The sequence below is a fragment of the Pinus tabuliformis genome, chromosome 8 (genome assembly GCF_031772625.1).
Source record: "Pinus tabuliformis cultivar Carrire ecotype Pingquan chromosome 8, CPIR1, whole genome shotgun sequence".
NCBI classification, from domain to species: domain Eukaryota; kingdom Viridiplantae; phylum Streptophyta; class Pinopsida; order Pinales; family Pinaceae; genus Pinus; species Pinus tabuliformis.
In genome coordinates this window covers 1897235453-1897258392 of record NC_142294.1, presented here as the reverse complement: position 1 = coordinate 1897258392, position 22940 = coordinate 1897235453, and the positions used below count along the sequence as shown (strand labels likewise).

Sequence of the window (22940 nt, the reverse complement as noted above, 5' to 3'; positions counted from 1 at the left end):
TTTGGGAATTTTTGGTGGTTTTTTGAGAGAGTTGGGGTTTTGAAATGCGCGTTTCTCGGAGGACGCACCCCGGCTTTGTAGCACAGGGCGCCCGGACGCAGCTGGCCTGAAGGCGGGCTGCGTCTTCCGACCGTTTTCCCGTATGAGAAAAAGTCGGGGGACGCAGGTCACCCGAAGGGCACCTGCGTCCGCCGAGAGGCGCATTCCAAAACCAAAACCCCCCCAAAAAATGAAACTAAAACCTAAAAATTGATTCTAAACGGATAGAAATGCAGAGTAGGATGTGTAAAATACCTGGATGAGACGGCGTTCGATTCCAACGGTCAGATTTTCCGCAGCAACCACGGGAAGTTTCTTGTCAAAAGCCCTTTTTTCAACCTCAACAGTGAAACGGTAAAAATGACATGGTAAAAGGTCTTTTTATAGGTTTTTTGGATGAATTAGTTCATTTTTTACCATGAAAAGATGTTTTTGAATGTATTTTTGCCTATTTTAAACAGGTATGAGTAATGTGTCGCTTTTGTGCAGGACAAAGGGATTTCGAGGGAAATTGTAATTTTTCACAAACAAAATTTCAGAGTCATCTTTTAAGCCCTTTTCTGACTCCTAAAACATGAAAAGATCGCCGAGTGTTTCTTTTTCACTCGTTAAAACGGAATTAAAAGACGGTCCCCTTTTAGCTCTTTTCTGACCGCAAAATCAGGAAAAGATTGCCGGGTTTTTGTCGTTTCGAACTCGATAAGGAAATAAAACGACGTGTCCTTGATCGCTTTTTACTTTTCAGGTTAACGACACTATTATGAAAGTACTCCTTGGTCGCAAGATCAAGCGGTTCCCCCAGGTATTATTTTATACTTTTTCGGGCTTGAGGGACACAAATATACGAAAAAGTTCAACGTGGAGTCTTCTTTAGTTTTTTCAGACTCTCTAAAAATGAAAAACGCCGAGTTTCTCCTATACTGGGCTCGTTAAATTTTTACAGTAGAGGACCTGTTCAATTACAAACAGGAACGAACCACTCCTTCCTAGGGTTCGAATTTAAACTAGGTTGGACTCGTCCGAAGGATGAGCTTATAATCAAGCATATGTTATCCTCCTCAAGCTTGTTAAAAATAAAGAGGTACTTGCCAGAAATGGTGGGGGAAAAAAGAGAAGAATGAACCTATTTGTCACCTTTTGTCTCAGAAGAAACTTTATTACCGCTCTTGAACACGACACTTTTCATTCACCTGGGTTGGGAAATCTTTTACCTCACAGTTGACCAAATCACTTTGAAAGTCTTTAACCGGGTTTCGGGGATTAACTTTGAGTTATTCGTCACCAAGCCATCTGTTGTGTCGTTATGTGTTCAAGAGGTCTGCAAGCAAAAACTTTCATCTGCAAAATACTTGTCATCCATTTGACCATCCCTGAGTCAGTCCTTACAGCAACATTTCTTCAACTTGAACAATGATTTCGTGTTGCGGGCTTGCCTGCAACGGGTCGCTTTCTATCGACATCGACACATTATCTAGAAAGATGACTTAGGAATCGACAGTACCTTGAAGTCTGCATGCATCAATGGCAGGTTTCTCGCCTTTGACGTCAGTTTACATCATTGACTTTCGATCAAAGGATTCCGTGAAGTGTTCGACATCAAAACATCTATTCACATTTCACGGGTTGTGCTTGGTACTTTGAGGACCATTGACATTACTGGTGGTTTCTCTCACGCTTGTTAACAGTTTACATCATTGACTGGTAATCAAGTGGTTTCTACCATGTTCGACATCGAATCATTTAATCACATGGCTAGAATCGTACCAATTCGGGAAGTAGAAGTGAAGACCCTGGATCTAGTTTCTACCATCCAGGCTGCGAGGAGTTTTGTATTCATTATCTATGTAGACTAATCATAAACAGATGGCTGCGTCCATACTGTGTCTACAAAAGTCTATAAAAATGATGTACTGCAAGATCATTCCTGTATCAGAATAGTTAGTCCATTAGTTAAAGTTTTGAATCTGAGTATGGGAATGCCTACCTCAGTGATGATATAATCTTATCCATGTATTTTGTGTTGAAAATTGCAGGTTCCAACCAGGCCATCCACAAGGCAATCCTTGAAATGATAAAGCGCTTCACCCTTCCTAGAATTACAAAACCCTATTCTATTCCAGGCTTCGCACTTTAGGGGGCAATCTGTTACACTAAAAAATGTCACCTTGACTACTTACAGTTAGTATGGCTCAAATCAACAGTCATGCTACCCTCTTAGGCAAGTCTATGCCTCTGTTATCCATCTCAAACTCAAAGAAGAGAGAAAGTCTTGTAAAAATCATGTTTATCTCTGGGGTCGCAGGTTCTCTCTAGTCTTACCTGCGGGGACGCGGACCTTGTTCACAAAAACTGCGTCCATGGACGCTCTGTATGTAAAGGGACAGGTGCGTCCCTCTGTAAAAGACAAAATGCGCGAGTTTTATCTTGAAAAAGTTACTTGTGGTTACTTCTAGAACATTCTAGAGGTCGGTTTGATGAAATGGATGCGCCTCCAGTTGGTTCATGTATCTCTATTAAGGGGAAGCTTATCCCATCAATAAGGGAGCTATCCCACCCAAAGAGGGGGATGATCCCATTGATGGTGGACCAGAATAACCTCTTTACAGCACTATAAATAAAGGCATTGAGCCAGAAGGAGGAGAGGTTGGAGCTATACATTTTCTTTGGGTAAATGCTGCAGGATTTAGGTCTTCCATTAGAGCCTTTGTGAGGAGAGATTGTCTTCACTAGATTCTACTTGGGAGAGGGTGAGCTTTGTCAAAGTAGAGGAAAACCCTTGATGGACCCTGGGAGGAACTTGCACAACACCAAGGCCAGGTTGTAAGAGTTTCTTTGTTTCGTTATTAATACAAACTGGTTTATTTTTCTCAATAGCTTATGTTAATGAGTTATTTCATGTGTTCCTTGGTCTGCATGTTGGATATATGTTTTATTATATGAAATGCAAGTGCTTGGTAATTGTTTGATTGTTTGTGGTTGCAGGAATTGACTTGAAGGAGGAGCTCATCCGGATCGTCAAGAACGGACTTCAACAACAGCGTTTTGGAATAAGGTAAGCCTAAACACTTGTAGTTTTCATGTTATAAAAGGTGTATTTAGAGAAAGATCACTCCTTTTTGTCTTGTTTGTCATTAGAATGTCTTAGACTTCTAGGAAGGTCAGTCGTGTCCGCACCCTTGACAGATTCCGTGTGACAGTTGTGGAGCAGCCACAACAAGGGAAGCTGAGAGGAGATCGAGTAGAGACATCTACTCATGTAGAGACCTCCAGTAGGGGGAAACTTCGAGCTAGGTGGGCTGAGGGATCACATGCACCCATACCTCCAGGTAGGAGGTGGGGCGATATAGAGTGATCGTCCCAAGGAGGAGGGGCAGGATCCTTGAGGTACCCAACCTCTTGGATTAGACCTTGCTACGGGAGCCCCAATGTGGAGTAGTAGGAACTGACTAATTGGGTAGAGACAGATGCGGATGGAGCGGCAGAGAGAGCGATAGTGTAGGGAATCCTAGGACAACGCATAGCTAGCAGGCTGCAGCAATGCGAGAGGCACAAGTGTTTTGCACAGTGCTAGGTGGCATAGAGAGGTGTGCAATGGTGCTAGATGCATGAAGATGTTGCAGTAGCACAGATGTCAGAGAGGGAGCACTTGTCAGCAGCAGGTAGAGCTTCAGCATTAGAGGATGTTCCTAGCCCAACAAAGTGGTCAGTTGGGAGTGTTTTTATTCCAAGTGTTGTTGGAGCAAGTGGACCGGGCAAATGTTTTGCATGCAGAACATTCCAGAGTTGCAGGATAGGGGTTGCAGATAATCCATATCTTGTTGAGAGGGAGTGTTGAAAATGTAACAAGATGATGGAGCTTAGTGAAAAGAAGTTGCCTTCACTAAGTGGGCCCGCAGCCTATTTTTGGTACAAAGTCTATTTTTAGACTATGTCTATTTTTAGACATATGGATCATGGTCTATGAGTTGGAGGATGCTATTTGTGGATGATTGGTCATGTTGGTAAAAATAGATGGACTTCTATTTTTAGACATATGGGTGGAATCTATTTTTAGACTGCCAGGCTAAAAATAAAACAGTCGAATATTATTAGCTCTTAATAATATTTGGACTATAAACATTATCTTATCCTCTTGGAGCACTTCAGTTCGAGCTACGGATGTGGCACATGCAACTGTCAGAAGGAAATATGCTTTTCTTATGGGTCAGTTGAGCTATTGCATGATGGACTTCAGTTAGAACTCAAGTGGTTGAGTTTTGGTGGAGTTGATTGAGGAGTTGATGGAATTGTGTTCAGTTTGACTTAGTTGAACTAGTTGTATTTACTGCACAATACACTAGTGATGAGTGATGTGAATTAATTATTAATTAATTCACTAATTATTAACTCATAAAGCAACTAAAGAATACATCAGTTAACTCAGTGCATGGACAGTTCAGTGGAGACAAGGGTTAGAGGTGAGTGAAAGGGAAAGACAGCTGTCAGTTGTGACAATAGTTGTGCATGAGATTTGCACAATCAATGGATTGAGTATTGCCAATGATTGTGTGGTTTAGCCAGGGGAAATGCGAGTTTGGATCAGCCATACTCTTCAATTCTCATGCAGGATTGCGTAGTGGAGGCAGGCAAGCAGTTGAAGAGATTTGAACATGTGATTGATTCATATCTGAGCTAGTTTGTGTATAACAGGTGGAGATAGTACTGAGTAGTTGTGAGGAGTATTTTACTATGTATTGTTACATGTTCTCAATCATTATAATATACAGATAGTGTGGGGTTTTCAGCTGTATGCTTTCCCCGGGTTACATATTGTGTTAATGTGTGCATGCGATTTATGTTTCATTGTTTTTAATTCCGCAAAATTGATGATCAATGTAGAGGGGGTTATGTATTATGCATGCATTCCGCAATAGTGTATAATTAGGATAATCTCTGTGAATAAGTGTCATATTATTCAAAATTTCTACAAAGAGTACTTTTTTTTTCTCATAATTAACATTATTTTTTCACATAGAAATTTATGTTGTGCCAGAATATGCCAAATTGGATCGATTTCTTAGGGTTAAAATCAAGGTTTGTGTCCATTAAATTAAATGCACACCAGGACCTGTACTTAATTGAATGTGCGATAATGATCATTCAAACCTAAATATAAAACCATTTTATGCAACATCGCATAGTCATTTTCATAAAGGAAATGTTATACATTGAAATCCAATTTTGTCAGAATAACAATTGATCATATCTACCAATGATCACAGTCAGAACAAATATGCACTCCCAGGCCAAACCAAGTACACTCTAGGTAAGGCAGGTTGCGTCCATATATCCATGAGTTAGGTGGCCTCAACTTGCCCAGTGAGAAACCAGGTCTGTTGGCCAACTATCTGCAAAATAATCCATCCATAAACACAAAATTATAAGTTTGTTCAACCATGCCATGTACACATGAGAGTCTTTGAACTTCCTATGTGCTAGATAAATGTAAACATAATTGTAAATAAGTATATTGTAGAAATTTTGAATAATAAAAACTTATTCACAGAGATTATCCTGATTATACACTATTGCGGAACACATGCATAATACATAACCTCCTCTACTTTGATCAACAATTTAGCAGCAATGAAAACAATGAAACATCAATAGCATGCACACATTAACACAGTATGTAACCCGGGGAAAGCTTACAGCTGAAAACCCCACACTATCTGTATATTAATGATTGGGAACATGTAACATTACATAGTACAATACTCCTCACAAATATCCAACACTATCTCCACCTGTTACACACAAAACTAGCTCAGATCCGAACAAGTCACGGGTTCAAATCTCCTCCGCTACTTTGCCTGCCTCCACTACACAATGCTTGAGAATCACTCACTCTGGAAATCACATGAGCACAGGCTATAATACTTGGTATTGGCCCACACTACGCAGTCTTCATTGGCATAACTCAATCCCGTTGATTGTGCAAGATCTCATGCACAACTATAGTCACAATTGATAGCAATCTCAACCTCTAACACTTATCTCCACTGAATTGTACATGCACTGACATGCAACTGAGTTAACTGATGTATTCTTTAGTTGCTTTATGAGTTAATTAGGCCGATAGGCCTTGCTTTGGAACAGACTTTCGTCGTTCCTTTGGCTCTCGTGCTGACACGTGGCATCAGATTCTGAATAGTTTCTTTGTTCCTCATACTGACACGTGGCATCGGATTCTGCGAGGGAATGGCGGGTCGTGTTAACTTCCTGCAGTTATCTTCCACCTTATTCATTAACTGTTCTGCGGTTAGAGTAGGGTAGTAATGGCGCATTCTCCAAACCTCTCGCCAACAGAGCCTTTGCTGCCCTCTCTCATTCGCAATTCCACCAGGTACACAATGCAGGGCCGAATAAAGCACTCGTTCATCGAGCTGCAAACGCAGGACATATCGTTGGACAACGAGGCAGAGATCAAGAAGTCTGTCAATGGGGTTACCTCAAAGGCATTGCATTCGGAAGACAGTGATGCTTTACCCCTATTGTCAACAGAAAAATCAGGGATAGCAGAGGTGGCATCTGGATCTGGTATCCCTAGTGCAGTTTTCAATCTGGCGATGACTGTAATTGGTGCAGGAATTATGGCACTGCCTGCAACAATGAAAGTTTTGGGTCTGCCATTATGCTTTGCAGTGATAATTGTTATAGACATTTTTGTGCCTTACAGCATAGAGCATGAAATGTCAATAATCTAAGGGATCCAAAGTCCCTAAACATGTTGTTCTTACCCTTAGAGGAACAAGGTCAGCAAACCACAGCACTGCAAATCAGTTCTCCACTGAAAAACACTCAAAAACAGGTCAATTTTGGATCAAAGCAGCTGCTCCACTAAGCATCTGCGCTGAATGTCAAAAGCTCTATGGTGTACCTGCGCTGCATAGCAAGTGCAACAAAGGCTACCTGCGCTGGGCGTACTTTGACATGTGGAGGAATCTTTTCTCAATGTGCCAGTGCCCAGGAAGCTTCCAAAATGACACTTGGATCAGAAGATTCGCCTAATGATGAGTAAAGAGGTTCTAAAACTCCAAGTGGAAGGTAGAAACTCCGAGTGGACTCAAGGACTGAAGAAAAATTGGAGTTGAAGAGGACAACAAGTCACACATCAAGCTGACTTATCTTCACTCCAAAACTCTATATAAGGATCTCATCCCATGGGATCTAGAGGGCGGAATTTAGTGCGAAGAATTGCTGTTGGTTTACAGTTGTAAGCATTGGGTGATTGCTTGAGGGAGGTGAAGAAGAGATTTCTCTCCGTCAGGAAGGTGATGCTGGATTGGACCTTTCATGGTTGTATCACCGCCTGAACCTTACTTCCATATATTAATAAAGCATTTGAGGTTCTTCTATTCGCATGTGTTTCAATGATGTATTGTCTTACTTGCGTATTTGATTTATGCTAATCCTTAAATCAGTTATGAATGCATGCTTCTTGTAGTTTCCTTTCTTTGTCTTGTTTGCAGGATCTCGTGTAGCTGGGCCCGTGAAAAGACTTGGAGCTGGGAGCAAGCGGCAAATAGAGGAGATTGGATCGACCATTTGCGCAAGACATCGGTAAGTGGATCTCTTCCTTTTATCTCTTGCATGTCATAAAGAAGTAACTTTAGATAGCTTTGCTTTCAGCTGTTGCTAAGGAACTGTCACCCTTAGAGTGGGTTAGGGTCATTCCGAGTTGGATACTTTCCCCCCCAACAGACTGGCGACTCCACTGGGGATCGTGTCTTGTTGGTAGCTTGTGTTTCTTGCTATTCATTTCTTAAACAAAAGGAGTACCGAATCAAACTGCATTCGAGTCCTTCGAATGCAAAGTAGAGGGCAGCTACTCTAGTCCAGTGCTGGGCATGTTTATGATTTGAAGAGCTGATCCACAAGGACTCTTTTTAGCTCTTTGTGATAGTGTTCATCTTCCTTTAATCATCCTCTAGTGTATACTTGACTGATAGCCTATGATTTGGCCAAAAACCATTGATTTTTGAGCAAACTGTGACCCGGAATCTGAGAGAGACGAGAGTTGTCTCTTCAGTGCAGCTGCAGCAAAGGCTACCTGCGCTGCAACGCAGGTCCCGAAGGGGCTACCTGCGCTGCATGTCAGATTGACAGTGCAGCACCTGCGCTGATCCAGTTTTGCCTTGTGCAACTGGGATTCCCTACTGTCTGTTGCCCAGTTTTCAGTATTGTTTTTGCAGCCTGTTGTCAACCTGTATACCCAGCTGAAACTACTTCTCTTTGCCTTCATTCCGCCTCAGTTGTATGAAGAAACCGTGATTGTTCTTATTGTATTTCTTGCTTTCATTCACAGTTTCCCATAGCGAAAGTGAACTAGTCTTGCTATGACCTCTTAGATCTAGACCTATGAGAAAGTGTCGTTGTGATTCTAAGAGCTAGTTTATTGCTGTTCATAGCTGCTTGAGCATTTGCTTTCGTTATATGGTTCGAATTTCAGTATTTCTTGTGTTGAAACGAGTGAATCTTAAGGTGTTCTTTTGATTATTGGACAAAACTTGTTTGCTTTCGCTTGAAATTGAATTCGAAATTATACAACAGCTTTCTTTTTGTAATACATCAACATTAAGGAAGAAGAAAAGAAATACTTGCATTGTGCATGTGCATTTTGACAGTTTGCATGTCGATTTAGGAAAATTGCATCAGTGTGTGCTCTATGATCTGTTTGAAAAGATGATGTCTTTCTTTTCCTTCAGTAGTTAAGATTTTCATAAGTTGAAAGAATTGAAAAAAGCTTGCTTATCATTCTTAGACTGCATTTAGGAGTTGTATCATACATCACGTGGTGATCCATAAAGGAAAATTGCTAAGCAAGATCAACCTAAAAAGAACTGAATTTATCTAACAACGCTTTGAAACATAACGAAACACAGTAGAGGTCTAGGTAGAGACGTGAACCGGCGTCGTTAAACATAGTGACTGTCGATCTCTACGAAGGTGGGTGATTCCTCCTGAGGGACGATAGCACTAATACGGACTTGTGCCCCCGCGTACCGTCGCGTATATTGGGGGACCCCTATAGGAACAAAGCCTTTATCCATAGGAAGCCGTGTCGGCCGCCCTGCTGATCGCGATGCAGTGAACACAGCATTCACGAAGATCGACCACTCGTACCGTAAAACGTATGCTGTGGTTTCGCGAAAGGTTTGGCACACCCTCTGCCTAGAACTCTAGAGTAGTTTCTTTGGCCTTTTTCAAACTCTATAACTGAAAAAGTCCATCCGAGCATTTGTCACTTCCGGCTCGTTAATACATCGAAGGAGACTAGAGTCATCTTTAGCTTTTTCTCGACTCTTAAAAAGTGAAAAAGCAAGTTGTGTCTAAAAGCGTTGTCATATAAAATTCATTCTAAGCGGAACATAATCACCCCTTATTCCTACGTTGATCTTTAGGTTGAGAACATGGAACGCACCAACCAAGGGATTCCGCATGATGGGACCTCTAGCCCTTTCTCCTCTTGGGGAGAAGTTGGTGCGCCCCACATGGCCACATTGTCGCTTCCAGGACTGACAATTGGCCTGCCAGTTTGGCTATTCTCAACCGCTGTAGTTCAGAACACCACGGTTCCTGAACAGTCGAGTCAACAGTTAGACCAGTCTAGAGCTGCCCTCCAGCCTTCCACTTCTTATAAGCCTTCCTCCGATCCTTCTTCTTCGAAAGGTCAAGCCGCCGAAAGCGGAGCTCCCATAGAAAAGAAGAAGGAAAAGAAGAAGAAAGAAAAGAAGCAGAAGGAGCCAAAGGCGCCTGGGGGCAAGCAAAAGGCACCTGACAAAAATCCACACACAGCACGGACCTGGCCCAAATCGCCATGTGTCATATGTAGAGGGAACCACCTCCACCGTGATTGTCCCAGTATTCCCCGGATACTAAGGGACTGGTCCCCTCGTTTGCACGGTTCGGAAGCGTCAACCTTTGACAATCAGGTTGAATGCTTACCGTCGACCAACGAAAGTGAAGGTTCTAGACAACGAAGGGGAATGAGACTCCCCTGCGAACTGTGTGAAGGAAAACACGCCCTCCGCCGTTGTCCCTTTTTAGACGAAGCAAAGAGAGTTTTGGAAGATCAACCGGTTGCACCGTTGCTACTTCCTCCTGGATATCAAAAACTCGCGCCAAGTCCTTCGTTGGTTGAAAATACAGCTGCCCCGCTCATAGGGCCAGCTGAAGTGTCAGTCACTGAAAGTGAACCTACTGAATCCGGACCGGACGAAAGTCCAAAGGTCGAAACGACAGTTGACCCGGTTCTCCCTTTAGAAGTTTCATCTTCAAATACCACAGTCACTGAGGATTCATCTTCAGCTGACACCCCTACCGAAGAGAGTAAGGATGACACCGTCCAGATTCTTTTTATCAACACCGATTCTGATGAGCATCTGGGCAATGCGCCCACTCCTTTACCGCAGGAAGGAGCATCGTCAGGATCATATCCGGCCGTATATTCGGTCCCACCACCAAGCAACCTAGTTGTGTCCTTTGATTGGAACCAACTGGGCAGACCCCAGTTACCAGCCAGTATACCATTTAGAATTATAGTCCAAATATACAAAATGGTGATGGCTGGAACTATCATTGATGAAGGGGCATCTGTGAGTATCCTGTCCTCTATTGCTTGGAAAGCACTGGGTTGCCCGGCGCTTTTGCCCGAGACAAGGAATCTCTCGGGTTTTGACAAAGGAACCAGTCGACCATTAGGGATTCTACCTAATGTGCCTATTACCTTGAAAGGGAAGGCTGTCAAGATGAACTTGATGGTCATCCAAGGACCCTTGGATTATAACCTACTCCTTGGACGAGACTACATATATTGCATGGAAGCAATAGTCTCCTCACTCTTTCGAATAATGTGTTTTCCATACGAAGGAAGAATGGTCAAGCTCGTAGACCAGCTTTCACTTCCGGGATCACGCATTGCAAGTAGTCACATACCTATCCTGAATGGTCTATTTGATCAAGAAAGGTCTCTACCTCCGGTTTTTCTTCCTGATGAGTGCGAGTGATTCGGGAAAGAAAGGCTGGAACCCAGGGGGCATGCATCCTGGTCTGCTCTGGAGGCAGAAAAAACCTTGGGTGTAAAGTAGAATTTCCACGGGAGAATATGACTAGTCCGTACCCCGTCCCCCCCTTCATCTTCGTAAAACAGAAGGGCCGGCAAGAGCTCTCATGCAGAAGAAGGGGCAGTTAGGAATGGGGTTGTTCTGGAAAAAGATTCTTTTGTTAAAGTTATGTGGGAGGACGGGGGCCCGTTACTCACCTTTGTCCAAATAAGTAGGCTCTGCCAAAGAAGGGGATCCGTTTGCGGCAGCAAGTAGTAACCATCTTTGGATTAAAGGCAAGCCTCACCCATTAAAACAAATGTTTTAAAGGATAAGTAGGGGCAGCCTCCAAAGAAAGAGATTCTATTGCTGCAACAAATTGTAACCATCTTTGTGTATCCTAATGATAGACATCGCCGAAGAAAGAGTTTCATTTGCGGTAGCAAACGAAACCATTCTTTGGGTAACCAGAAAGAGGTAAGCCTCACCCGTTGAAAACAAGGGTTTTTGACGGACAAGTAGGGGCAGCCTTGAAATTAGACTTACACCTGGGGGCATGCAAACCTCTTGGAATGCAAGCGCGGGCGGCTTTTTAGTTTTAGGTAGGACTAACCCCGCTAACCCGTAGATAAGTCGATACCCGGCTTGCACAAAGAGAGGATATGGAGCAATACGTAGGGAGATGAAGCTCTTTAAAAAATAGCGATCTTCCATGAGACCTTCCTGCTTTATGACTGGTAAAAACGAGCAGTTTTGGCAAAGTTCATGCTCGTTAAAAAATAAACGCAAGATCCGAGCAGTTTTGATGCGGAAATTCATGCTCGTTAAAAAATAAACATAAGCATGTGAGCAAGCTTCCCCCAGAGTTCAAGCTCATGCAGAAAAAATGAACCGGTAAATAACCATTTGAGACCGTAAATTCATCAGCCTCAAAAGCCTTGGTCGTGTTTGTGCACCGTCACCTCCACTTTTCATTTGGCCGATCATTCACATCCACTTGATTGTTTACCTATTTTGAGGAACAGCTGCGAAGAGTGATCCCACCTAGCCATCCTTGTAATACTGCCGTGATTGGAAAATTCCAACCTGTACCTGGAATCTGCTGCTATCCCTGTTTATCACTCGTTCCTCAAAATACGAGTCTTCTTTGAGCTCTTTTCACTGACTCGTAAAAAATGAAAAGTTTGCCGAGTTTTGGCCTTCCAGCTCGTTAAAAGGACCGGAAGAGCTATCCCTCCTCTAGATTTTAATCTTTTTGGACCTGAAGGATTATTGCACAAAAAGATCGAGCGCTTGTCTAAGTTCGGCTCGATAAAGATATCGAACATTCATCCCTTTTGTATTGTTTTATACTTTTTCGGACTTAAGGGATTAGATGACGAAAAAGGACCCCTGGAGTCCACTTTATGTACCCTTTTCAGACTCTCTAAAAATGAAAAGGACCGAGTTGTCTTTGTCGCTGGGCTCGTTAAAAATATTAGATAGCGACAAACTTGTCTTTAGACGAGAACGAGTTTCCCTATCGCTAGGCTCGTTAAAAAATAGCGATGGGCTTGCCCAAAGGGCAGGTTATAGAACAAGCATATGTTATCCTCCTCAAGCTTGACAAAAATAAAGAGGTACTAGTCATAAATGACTGGGGAAAAATTGGGAGAACCTCAAAGCTTAATGGTAGCAAGTCGCTCTTGAACATGACACTTTTGCCTCCGTAAATATCGGGTTGGGTTATTATCATTCACCGGTCCCTTCACCATGGTCTCTCCATACCATCCATACATGGGGTAATGCTACCGATCCATGACATCAATGTCGTTATATGTTCAAGAGATGTCATTCAGAAAGTGTCAACCGGGTACCGTCCACTGCCATACATCATCTTTCATCCTTCCATGACCGCCACCCTGAATCATATGTCACAGATCGTTTTCACCATCATCACTAGCTCCGTTCCGTGTCACTGATGTGGGATTCTTTAAGGCCCTCCTTTGACGGATCACTTCTTGTCGACATCAGCTCATTATCCAAGAAGTTGATCTAGGAACACCCCCTCAGTACTTTGAAGCTTGCATGCCTCAATGGCAAGTTTCTCACTTCCGGCGATAGGTATACATTAACGACCTTCGACCAGGAGACTTTGCGTGGTGTTCGACGTCAGATCCTATATTCACGCCACGTGAATTGTGCTGCAGTACCTTGAGGGTCATCATCATTATCGGTGATTCCTCTCGCGCTTGTTAACAGTTTACATTATTGACTGGTAATCAAGCGATGTCTTTCCATGTTCGACTTCAAGAAATTCTCACATGGATCGACTTGTACTAGAGTGAAGATCGGACAAGTTTGAAGACCCCGGATCTAGTTTCATCCATCCGGGCTGCGATATATATTCAGGAGATAAAAACATAGACGTGTGCAGCAGATGATCATCCTACTAAAAGGATGATAATTAAAAGCAGAGAATTATCAGTCTATTATCAGACGATCGTCTGTTTATGTACAGCAAATGTATTTATAAAGCTGAGCATGGGAAATGCCCGCATCAGCTAGATCATGAAAAGAAAGTATGAAAAGATAATGTATTGTATTGTATTTTGTTACAGGTCACCTCCCAACGATTGAATGAACTTCGGATCCTCCTAATAAAGCATTTCACCCGATAAACGACCTCATACTTTAGGGGGCAACTGTTATAGACATTTTTGTGCCTTACAGCATAGAGCATGAAATGTCAATAATCTAAGGGATCCAAAGTCCCTAAACATGTTGTTCTTACCCTTAGAGGAACAAGGTCAGCAAACCACAGCACTGCAAATCAGTTCTCCACTGAAAAACACTCAAAAACAGGTCAATTTTGGATCAAAGAAGCTGCTCCACTAAGCATCTGCGCTGAATGTCAAAAGCTCTATGGTGTACCTGCGCTGCATAGCAAGTGCAACAAAGGCTACCTGCGTTGGGCGTACTTTGACATGTGGAGGAATCTTTTCTCAATGTGCCAGTGCCCAGGAAGCTTCCAAAATGACACTTGGATCAGAAGATTCGCCTAATGATGAGTAAAGAGGTTCTAAAACTCCAAGTGGAAGGTAGAAACTCCGAGTGGACTCAAGGACTGAAGAACAATTGGAGTTGAAGAGGACAACAAGTCACACATCAAGCTGACTTATCTTCACTCCAAAACTCTATATAAGGATCTCATCCCATGGGATCTAGAGGGTGGAATTTAGTGCGAAGAATTGCTGTTGGTTTACAGTTGTAAGCATTGGGTGATTGCTTGAGGGAGGTGAAGAAGAGATTTCTCTCCGTCGGGAAGGTGATGCTGGATTGGACCTTTCATGGTTGTATCACCGCCTGAACCTTACTTCCATATATTAATAAAGCATTTGAGGTTCTTCTATTCGCATGTGTTTCAATGATGTATTGTCTTACTTGCGTATTTGATTTATGCTAATCCTTAAATCAGTTATGAATGCATGCTTCTTGTAGTTTCCTTTCTTTGTCTTGTTTGCAGGATCTCGCGTAGCTGGGCCCGTGAAAAGACTTGGAGCTGGGAGCAAGCGACAAATAGAGGAGATTGGATCGACCATTTGCGCAAGACATCGGTAAGTGGATCTCTTCCTTTTATCTCTTGCATGTCATAAAGAAGTAACTTTAGATAGCTTTGCTTTCAGCTGTTGCTAAGGAACTGTCACCCTTAGAGTGGGTTAGGGTCATTCCGAGTTGGATACTTTCCCCCCCAACAATAATGCTGATGGGTATTCTCTCGGAAATAAGCATTGAGTTGCTGGTCGAGTTTTCTGTTCGCCTGAAAGCTTCTAATTATGGTGAAACTGTTGAATCTGTTTGTGGGCACTCTGCCAGGGTTTTATCAGAGATTTGTATTATTGTAAACAATGCAGGGATTATGATTGTTTATTTAATTATCATGGGAGATGTGATGCCCGGATCTTCGCATCACCAGGGGCGTTTTGATCAATGGACAAGAAAGGAAGGGTGGTGGAGCGATCGGAGACTGATAGTTTTCATCACAATGGTATTTGTTCTGGCACCTCTCTGTGCTCTTAAGAAGATAGATTCATTGAAATTCACATCTGCTGCATCTGTTGCACTTGCAGTTGTTTTTTTTGTTTTGTCATCAATTATTGCCTTTGTTAGGCTTATAGAAGGCAAGATCGAGAGGCCTCGGCTGCTTCCTGATGTTGGGTCCAAAAGGGCAATTTTGGATCTTCTCGTGGTAATCCCAATCATGACCAATGCATACATATGTCATTTCAATGTACAGCCGATCTATAACGAAATGCAGGATAGAACGCCTGCTAAGATGAACAGGGTTGGAAGGATCACCACAGTGCTGTGTGTGTTGGTGTACGAATCTACTGCAATATCAGGTTATCTTCTATTTGGGCAATCTACAAATTCATATATTTTGTCAAATTTTGACAAAGACCTTGAAATTCCTTTCAGTTCCATTCTTGATAACATTATTAGGGTTGGATATGTGCTCCATTTGATGCTTGTTTTTCCTGTGATCCATTTTTCACTTCGGCAGACAATGGATTGCATGTTCTTCAAGGGATCGAAGCCCCTCTCTGAGAGCAACAGGAGGTTTGTCATCTTGACTATCACTGTTTTGGTTTTTCTTTACATGGGATCTACTTTGATTCCCAATATTTGGGTAGCTTTTCAGTTCACAGGAGCAACCAGAGGTCTATCTTTAGGTTTCATATTTCCTGCTTTGATAGCCCTGAGGTCTCACCCCAACCAACGAGAGGAAAGCTTAGGATTAAGGAAGAAGATTCTCCCGTGGCCTATGCTTGTCATGGCATTGGTTGTGAGCATTATAGGAGTTCTTGGAAATCTTTTAAATCTTACCACTGGAAATAACTAAATATATTCTAGAAGTGGCGCTATGTTGGGAAGCGCCTTATTCTTATAATGTTATATCTCATCAGCCTAAATTTTTTCAAGGCTTTTTGATTCAGACAGGAGAACTGAAAAGCACTTTGTGATTTATCCATGCACATAATTGAGCATACAGGCAAGAACACTTGAATATGGTATGTAGACACAGTCTAATTCCATGAGTTATAGCTCGCTTTTTCATGCCAAGTGTCCTGCTTGGGTTGTACAATCTGCAGTTTAAATTGGTTTTAACTCTTTTTGAAAGCTGAGAGATATCATGTGTTAAAATGCATTCTTCTTGCTAGAGTTGAAAAAACCCTACTCAAATACATGAATGTTTGTTTTTTTCAGCTTCTGAGCCAAGAAGTATGATCTCCTTCTAAAGGCCTACAGTTATTTTTATGTTGCATGCTTTAAGTATGATAGTAGTTTGCCCAGGAAGAAAAACTTCAACAAATGAGGATATGCAACTGAGAAACAGAGTAAAGGAACATGATTGATTCATGGATGGGGAAACAACCTGCAAAAATTAGAAACCATCTTTCTTGAATCTTCATTGACTTGAAATCATACACAGGTATGATTTTTTGGCAGCTTAGCTGAAGGAAAGTTCTTATAATTAATGGTTATGAAAATGCACATTGCTTGTGCTGCTTAACATATCTGAGTTACCTGTAATACTTCTCAAGTTTAAAGGAAGCACTTATTTCAAAAAACTGTTTCTTGAATTTTAGCATTTCCCTACTTTGTTCAAATCAGTAGACAAAAAATTGAATTATTCTCTGAAAATATGTTGTAAGAAATGAGTTAGCTTCAAATTTATGTAATGCCCATTTCTGAATGTTTTGTCGAAGTTTGAATCAGCAATAGTCTCAGGCATATGTTGCAGGTCACATTTAAGCGGGGGAGTATCCAGAAATGTCGCTGAGTGTATGCAAAGACTCGGAGTTAAGCCCTTTATCATCAGTGTTGTTGGAGAAGACATGGCAGGTATGGTTCCGTATTGCTTAGTCATCTATCTGGTAACTTGTCGATTTATTCGAGATGTTCTATGGATTCTGTCTGTATTGTCTTGTGCAGGAAAAACATTGCTTGAAAACTGTAAGTCCCTTGGTTTGTCCATAGATGGTAAGTTCAAACTAACTCTCATCCTTAATTTGCTTAGTTGCGTTAAGTTCACAAACTGGTATGCATTTGGTCGAGGATGCATTTCTACGTCAATAGCTGCATCTTTCTTGTATCTATTTGTGTATTATATTAGTTACTTAAGATCATGGGAATTGAACCCAAGAGTTTTTTGATTTCGTTATACGTATTCACATTAAGAATAACAAGTTGCTACTACGGTCATTTTCATTTATGCGATCACTTTTGGCACTGCAAGTAGTAGTCCAAACATGTTATTTTGTATTGGAATTTCAGGAATCCGCAAGTGTAAGAATGTAGCAACCCCTGTTGTATCAAACATATTTGACAGTGCAGGAGAAATAGCATCCGCTGTTGCAGACGTGCAGGCAGTTGTAAGTTACAACTGACCATGGAAAATAATTCTTTTCGTAGACATCCTCTCTAAAGCGGTTTGGGAGAATGCCAGAAAGAGTGTACTGTTAAATTTCATAATTCATGTTTTTCATGACCGTTTGAGATGACAGGAAGAATCCTTGACAGCAGAATGGATAAATCAGTTTAGGAGCTATTTTGGCTCTGCACCTTTGTTGATGATTGATGCAAATTTACATCCTCTGGCCCTTGAGGCAGCTTGCAATTGTAAGTTTACAGACTTTGATGCTGTTGTACTTACATCTATATGGGCAACAGTGATCTTATGCATCAGATTTCTCTTGATTTGCAGTGGCCAAGGAATCAAATACACCTGTTTGGTTTGAGCCTGTATCATTTGCCAAATCAGCTAGAGTCAGAAGTATTGTAAAATATGTAAGTAATGAGTAATTTTATGTATTGCAAATTCTGTTTCGTTGAGGTTGTTGCAGCCCATCTATTTTCCTTTTGTGCCTGCTGCAGATTTGCATCTTCGAGGAAATATTTAGTAAGTAATGAGTAATTTTATGTATTGCAAATTGTCTTTCATTGAGGTTGTTGCAGCCCATCTATTTTCCTTTTGTGCCTCCTGCAGATTTGCATCTTCGAGGAAATATTTAGTATGCCCTAACTCATTGCTTGAATTGCTGTGCAGGTCACTTTTGTTTCACCTAATGAGTCTGAACTTATTGCTATGGCAGAGTCAATATCTTCTTTAAATTTGTCTCAGTCTCTTCAAATCCTGGAGAATGATGGCAAGAAAATGAATGTTGAAGCAATCTATGAAATTTTCAAACCAGCCATCAGTATATTGCTAGATGAGGGTGTTAAGTTTATTGTTTTGACACGTGGCACATGCAGAGGTTTCGGAAAAATATTGGGGCAGCGTCTCCTCTTCTAGGACATCCCCGCAGTCTCAGTCTTCATGAAGAGGGAACAGAAATACCACGGGAAGGTTAAGTCCCTCATTGATGGCTTGAGAGATTCTAGAGGCAAACCCTGGAAAGGATTTTCTCAATTAATAGAAAAAGTTGCTGTTAGGCCAGAGAAATTTATTGATCCTTATCCTAATACAACCCTGGCTAGCACTGTTATGCTGCAGGGTGCGACAGATGATGCAAATCAGAAAAAGGTTGCAGTAGAGAAACTGAAGGCCTTGTATGGTTGGGCTGATGAGAGCCTGATAGAGGATGTTTTAGTGGCTGTTAATTATGAGCTTGAACAAGCCTCTGCTTCCCTGGAGTCTATGGCTGTGATGACATTGCCGGAGAATTCAGATCCCTCTGATGTATCTGAAGCTGTTGAGAATTCTCTACCTGATCAGAGTTCTGAAGGAAGTGGCCCTCTATTGCCTGAGTCCTTGGGTTTTGAAAATTTACATGTGACAGTTTCAAGAGGACACATGCCAACTGCTCCCCCTGAGCCAGAATGGGAGGAAAAATCAAAAGAGGAACATTTGGCTGCAGATAAACTAAATGCTAAGGCAGCTGCAGATATTCTTCAAATTAGAAATGAAAAACATAAGGACATTTGGAAGTTAGATCTCCATGGGCTTCATGCAGCAGAAGCGGTGCAAGCCTTGGAATTGCGATTGGAATTGGGCGCACCCGTTGTTTACTACTAAGGGAAAAAGAGGTGGTCACCCTTGGTCGGTGATGGTCGTTGGGGTTCCATACCCACTATATAGGAGCAGCTGAGAGGTGAGGACAGGACAAGACATATCGTAGAAGGAAAAAAGTTCCAATCTTCTTCTCATCTTGTACTGTCCTCCTTGCGAGTCGCTTTAATTCCACGCGAACTTTTTATACATGACAGACTCAGTCCGTATTAGACCATCAATTCAATTCATGTTTCAGGTCCCTCTGTTGATTTTGGTAGGTAAGATTCTCTGATCCCATTCTCATATTTCATATAAGTTTTATTAGTGGGACACTTGTTTTCAGGAGCTTTTCCATTTTATTTTCAGTGGGTCGTATCTGAAACTGGGATCCGGTGGACCCATTACAATCCTATTTTTTACTATGCATTATCCTCTGTGTTTCTGAACGCAATTTTGCCAATTGGGGTAGGTAGAGAAGACGGCTAATACATCTATAAGGAATGCGAGTGCAAGTTGTTTAGTCAATTTAGTGTTCCTAAATTGATGTCATTAATTGTCAACCCGGGGCTCGTAAGCTGATGAAGTGAAGGTGTACTATATGTACTTAAGCAACCTCTTAGAGTTTTTGTCGTTTGGGGGTGTTGTTTGTGGGTGATTTATCTTCCTAAAATGGAGTGGTGATTTATAAACAGATGAGTGATGGTGTGTGTAAAGTGAATTCTAGATGAGTGAGAGTGTGTGCTTAGTGATTTTTAACTACTTGCTGAAAAGGAAAAACTTGAATGAAATAAATAACTTGAAAGCAAAGAACCACTTTCTAATGGCATTAAACACCATTCATGCTGCTGCAAATAAAAGGTAAGAAAATCACTTAAAAGACCAATGATAAAGTTTATGTCTTCCTAACTCTCTGCCTCTAACACATAGTACTGTGTAAGACACGATTAGGAAGTAGCTAAAGATAAGTCTAAGAAATGATAAAAATAAGAAAAATCTACTTTAAAGACTAGTTATAATGTTCAGCTCTCTCTAACTCTCTGCCTCTAACACATAGTACTGTGTAAGACACCATTAGAGAGTAGTTAAAGATTAGTCTAAAAAGCACCCAAAGCCAGCTGCAAGTTATTAGTATTCTGATCTCTAAGAGATAGACAATGATAAAAGAGATCATTCATATGTTAGCAAACCACTTTGAGAAATAAAACTAAAAAAATCAGCTATGAAAATAAAGTAAAGGCAGCAACTTGAATCTGTCAACTAAAACTACCACTAGATATTTAAGCAAATACACAAACACAAAATCAATCCCGGGCTTAAAAACCTGCAAAAGAATAATGCTGATCAGCTAAAAAGAAAGGCTGGAAATGAAATAACAAGAAAGGAAATTACGCTGTACATGTTTCAAATAAGAGAAATGCTGAATAGAAATAAGGAAATGCTGCATATAAAATACTTTACAAGGCTAACATGAACATGGGCCCTCCATTCATATCATCCAAAAGAGACTCAAGGAATTGGAAACTTCAAAACAGCACTGTTTCTATTACTCCATGTGCAGAAAAATACAGTTCAGAGTGCTAGAACAGCACTATAAAAACAGAGTCTTCAAATGCTCTAAAATAACAACAAGTTTATAAAAATGCAGCAACTAAAAAGTAAAGTTCAGCGTATGCAAACGCTAGTTTTATAGGCATCTGGAAGATGGCCTAATGCGTACAGCTAAAACTGGAAAACTAACTAATTGTCATGCGTAATTAAGGAACAAAACACGTCATAATGCTGCGTGGATGAGCTGGAGGTTCTGGTCGATATGGGCATTGAATCCAGAGTTGGATTATGTCCCCCACGGCCTGCATAAGACGGACAAGTCACCTTTTAAACTGACGTGACCTATCAGCTTACGTATCACCGTTGAGCTGCCTTTATTGACCGTAACTTGACCCTCGTTGACCGGAGGTACAGATGACGTGGATGGCTGAACGGATAGCACAGGAACCTCGAGCACCTTGATTCCTAAGTGCCCATGTGGCTCATTTGGCAAAATGACACGTGGAACCTTTAGTTTAACAAAAAGGCTGCGGGATCATCAGATGGCTGCGGAATCAGCAGATGGCTGCGGAATCAGTAGATGGCTGCGGAATGCCTGTACATACATCAAAATCTAAACAAAACAGTCACACATTAGCAAAATCCCTAAATCATGCTTAATGCCATCATATGTAATGATCTGGGTGAGTTTATGCAGCAAAATGGAGCAAAAGGGAGAGATGAATGAGGGAAAACTGTGAAAAATGATGGATAACCAAGTGTAAAGTGGAGACTCTACACAAGTTGTGGGGGGATCAAACTGTTTTGGGTGTCTGTGAGTGTGCAGATTTGGGTAAATGTGGAAGACTAAAGCGTTGTTGCAGTATAGCTTTTTGGGCTTCCTGCATTGATAATCTAGCGACCCAGTTTTTATTTTGTTTGGAATCTATAGTTCAATATGATTTCTTGGTCACCTGGATCATTGATATGGAAGAAGCCAATGGTAAGCAAGCATTCTGGTTCTTGCCTTTTTATTTAGCTGAAAGTTAATTTATTCCGACATAATTTTTCGTTTCTGGTTTTCGAGCTTGTTTATGTGATGGGCATGTGTGCACACACCCATCAGCGCCTTATTAGACGAGATATACGTACAAACCCAAACACATATAATATGCAAATACCCATTCTTTAAACTGAAAACAGTGTGTTTCAATACAAGAAATGAGGAAATAGGAGGACTTAGTTATTACAATTTATCATATGTTTTCTGATGCAGTTGTAGAATCCAAGGATGGGACCATTTCTGCATTAAACTGAAAACAGTGTGTTTCAATACAAGAAATGAGGAAATAGGAGGACTTAGTTATTACAATTTATCATATGTTTTCTGATGCAGTTGTAGAATCCAAGGATGGGACCATTTCTGCAGCATCGGCATATACAGGTCATCATGAAGGTCAGATTTTGCTAGGTTATGCTTGATAACAATATTTTATGCTACTTTTCAATGGATTTGTTCTATTTGGGATCATGAAGATCGGTGAAGAAATCTGCATATAATTTGCAGAGTGATGTTCTTTTACGGATTTTTAGACAAACTTTTGTTTTTCAAAGATGAATTCTGCGATTTGAAATCTAATCCACAATAGAAAAAGCCACGAGGCATGGATGGGGAAAATTATTTAGCAGCTTTTCAAGTGGACAAATTTTTTAGCAGCTCTTCAAATGTGTCTCGTATCTGCTTCCTGAATTTCCTGTTTTTCATTGTTGTTGCTCAGCTGTTCAAGACAGAGATATGAAATTCTTGACCAAGGCTGTTGAAGAAGCACACAATGCAGTTAATTGTGGCCATGGTGGGCCTTTTGGTGCGATCGTGGTTCGTAATGATGAGGTTATTGCGAGTTGTCACAACATGGTTCTCAAGAACATGGATCCCACTGCACATGCAGAGGTTTCGGAAAAATATTGGGGCAGCGTCTCCTCTTCTAGGACATCCCCGCAGTCTCAGTCTGCATGAAGAGGGAACAGAAATACCACGGGAAGTGGTTCGTAATGATGATATTATCGCGAGTTGTCACAACATGGTTCTCAAGAACATGGATCCCACTGCACATGCAGAGGTTTCGGAAAAATATTGGGGCAGCGTCTCCTCTTCTAGGACATCCCCGCAGTCTCAGTCTTCATGAAGAGGGAACAGAAATACCACAGGAAGGTTAAGTCCCTCATTAATGGCTTGAGAGACTCTGGTATTCAAC

At 41.4% G+C, this 22940-nt stretch overlaps 4 protein-coding genes across 4 annotated transcripts; all 4 read left to right on the top strand.

Annotated features, from left to right (window-relative positions):
* Positions 1–14868: 14868 nt before the first annotated feature.
* LOC149243972 (amino acid transporter AVT6E-like) lies at positions 14869–16019 on the top strand. The gene has a single exon (XM_089371362.1). The coding sequence runs from the start codon at positions 14869–14871 to the stop codon at positions 16003–16005; it is 1137 nt and encodes a 378-aa protein (XP_089227488.1). The 3' UTR covers positions 16006–16019.
* Positions 16020–16673: 654 nt separating this feature from the next.
* Positions 16674–18609, top strand: LOC149243971 (pseudouridine kinase-like). The gene is made up of 7 exons (XM_089367893.1): positions 16674–16693; positions 16909–17009; positions 17100–17147; positions 17442–17539; positions 17672–17786; positions 17872–17954; positions 18214–18609. Exons 2-7 carry the CDS (start codon positions 16952–16954, stop codon positions 18457–18459), a joined length of 648 nt encoding a protein of 215 aa, XP_089224019.1. The 5' UTR covers positions 16674–16693; positions 16909–16951; the 3' UTR covers positions 18460–18609.
* Positions 18484–19365, top strand: LOC149243970 (uncharacterized). Its single transcript, XM_089367892.1, has one exon. It carries the CDS (start codon positions 18484–18486, stop codon positions 19180–19182), a length of 699 nt encoding a protein of 232 aa, XP_089224018.1. The 3' UTR covers positions 19183–19365.
* Positions 19366–21525: 2160 nt separating this feature from the next.
* Positions 21526–22717, top strand: LOC149243969 (guanosine deaminase-like). Its single transcript, XM_089367891.1, has 3 exons — positions 21526–21688; positions 22082–22141; positions 22464–22717. The coding sequence occupies exons 1-3, from the start codon at positions 21673–21675 to the stop codon at positions 22700–22702; spliced, it is 315 nt and encodes a 104-aa protein (XP_089224017.1). The 5' UTR covers positions 21526–21672; the 3' UTR covers positions 22703–22717.
* The last annotated feature ends 223 nt before the right edge of the window (positions 22718–22940 follow it).

Excerpts from the sequence above, each read along its gene's own strand:
- LOC149243970 (XM_089367892.1), top strand. The coding sequence starts at position 18,484 with ATGAAGAGGGAACAGAAATACCACGGGAAGGTTAAGTCCCTCATTGAT.
- LOC149243969 (XM_089367891.1), top strand. Across the intron at positions 22,142-22,463 it reads ATATACAGGTCATCATGAAG|CTGTTCAAGACAGAGATATG; the intron begins GTCAGATTTTGC and ends GTTGTTGCTCAG.
- LOC149243971 (XM_089367893.1), top strand. The coding sequence starts at position 16,952 with ATGCAAAGACTCGGAGTTAAGCCCTTTATCATCAGTGTTGTTGGAGAA. Across the intron at positions 17,010-17,099 it reads TGTTGGAGAAGACATGGCAG|GAAAAACATTGCTTGAAAAC; the intron begins GTATGGTTCCGT and ends TGTCTTGTGCAG. Across the intron at positions 17,540-17,671 it reads TTGCAGACGTGCAGGCAGTT|GAAGAATCCTTGACAGCAGA; the intron begins GTAAGTTACAAC and ends TTGAGATGACAG.
- LOC149243972 (XM_089371362.1), top strand. The coding sequence starts at position 14,869 with ATGGGTATTCTCTCGGAAATAAGCATTGAGTTGCTGGTCGAGTTTTCT.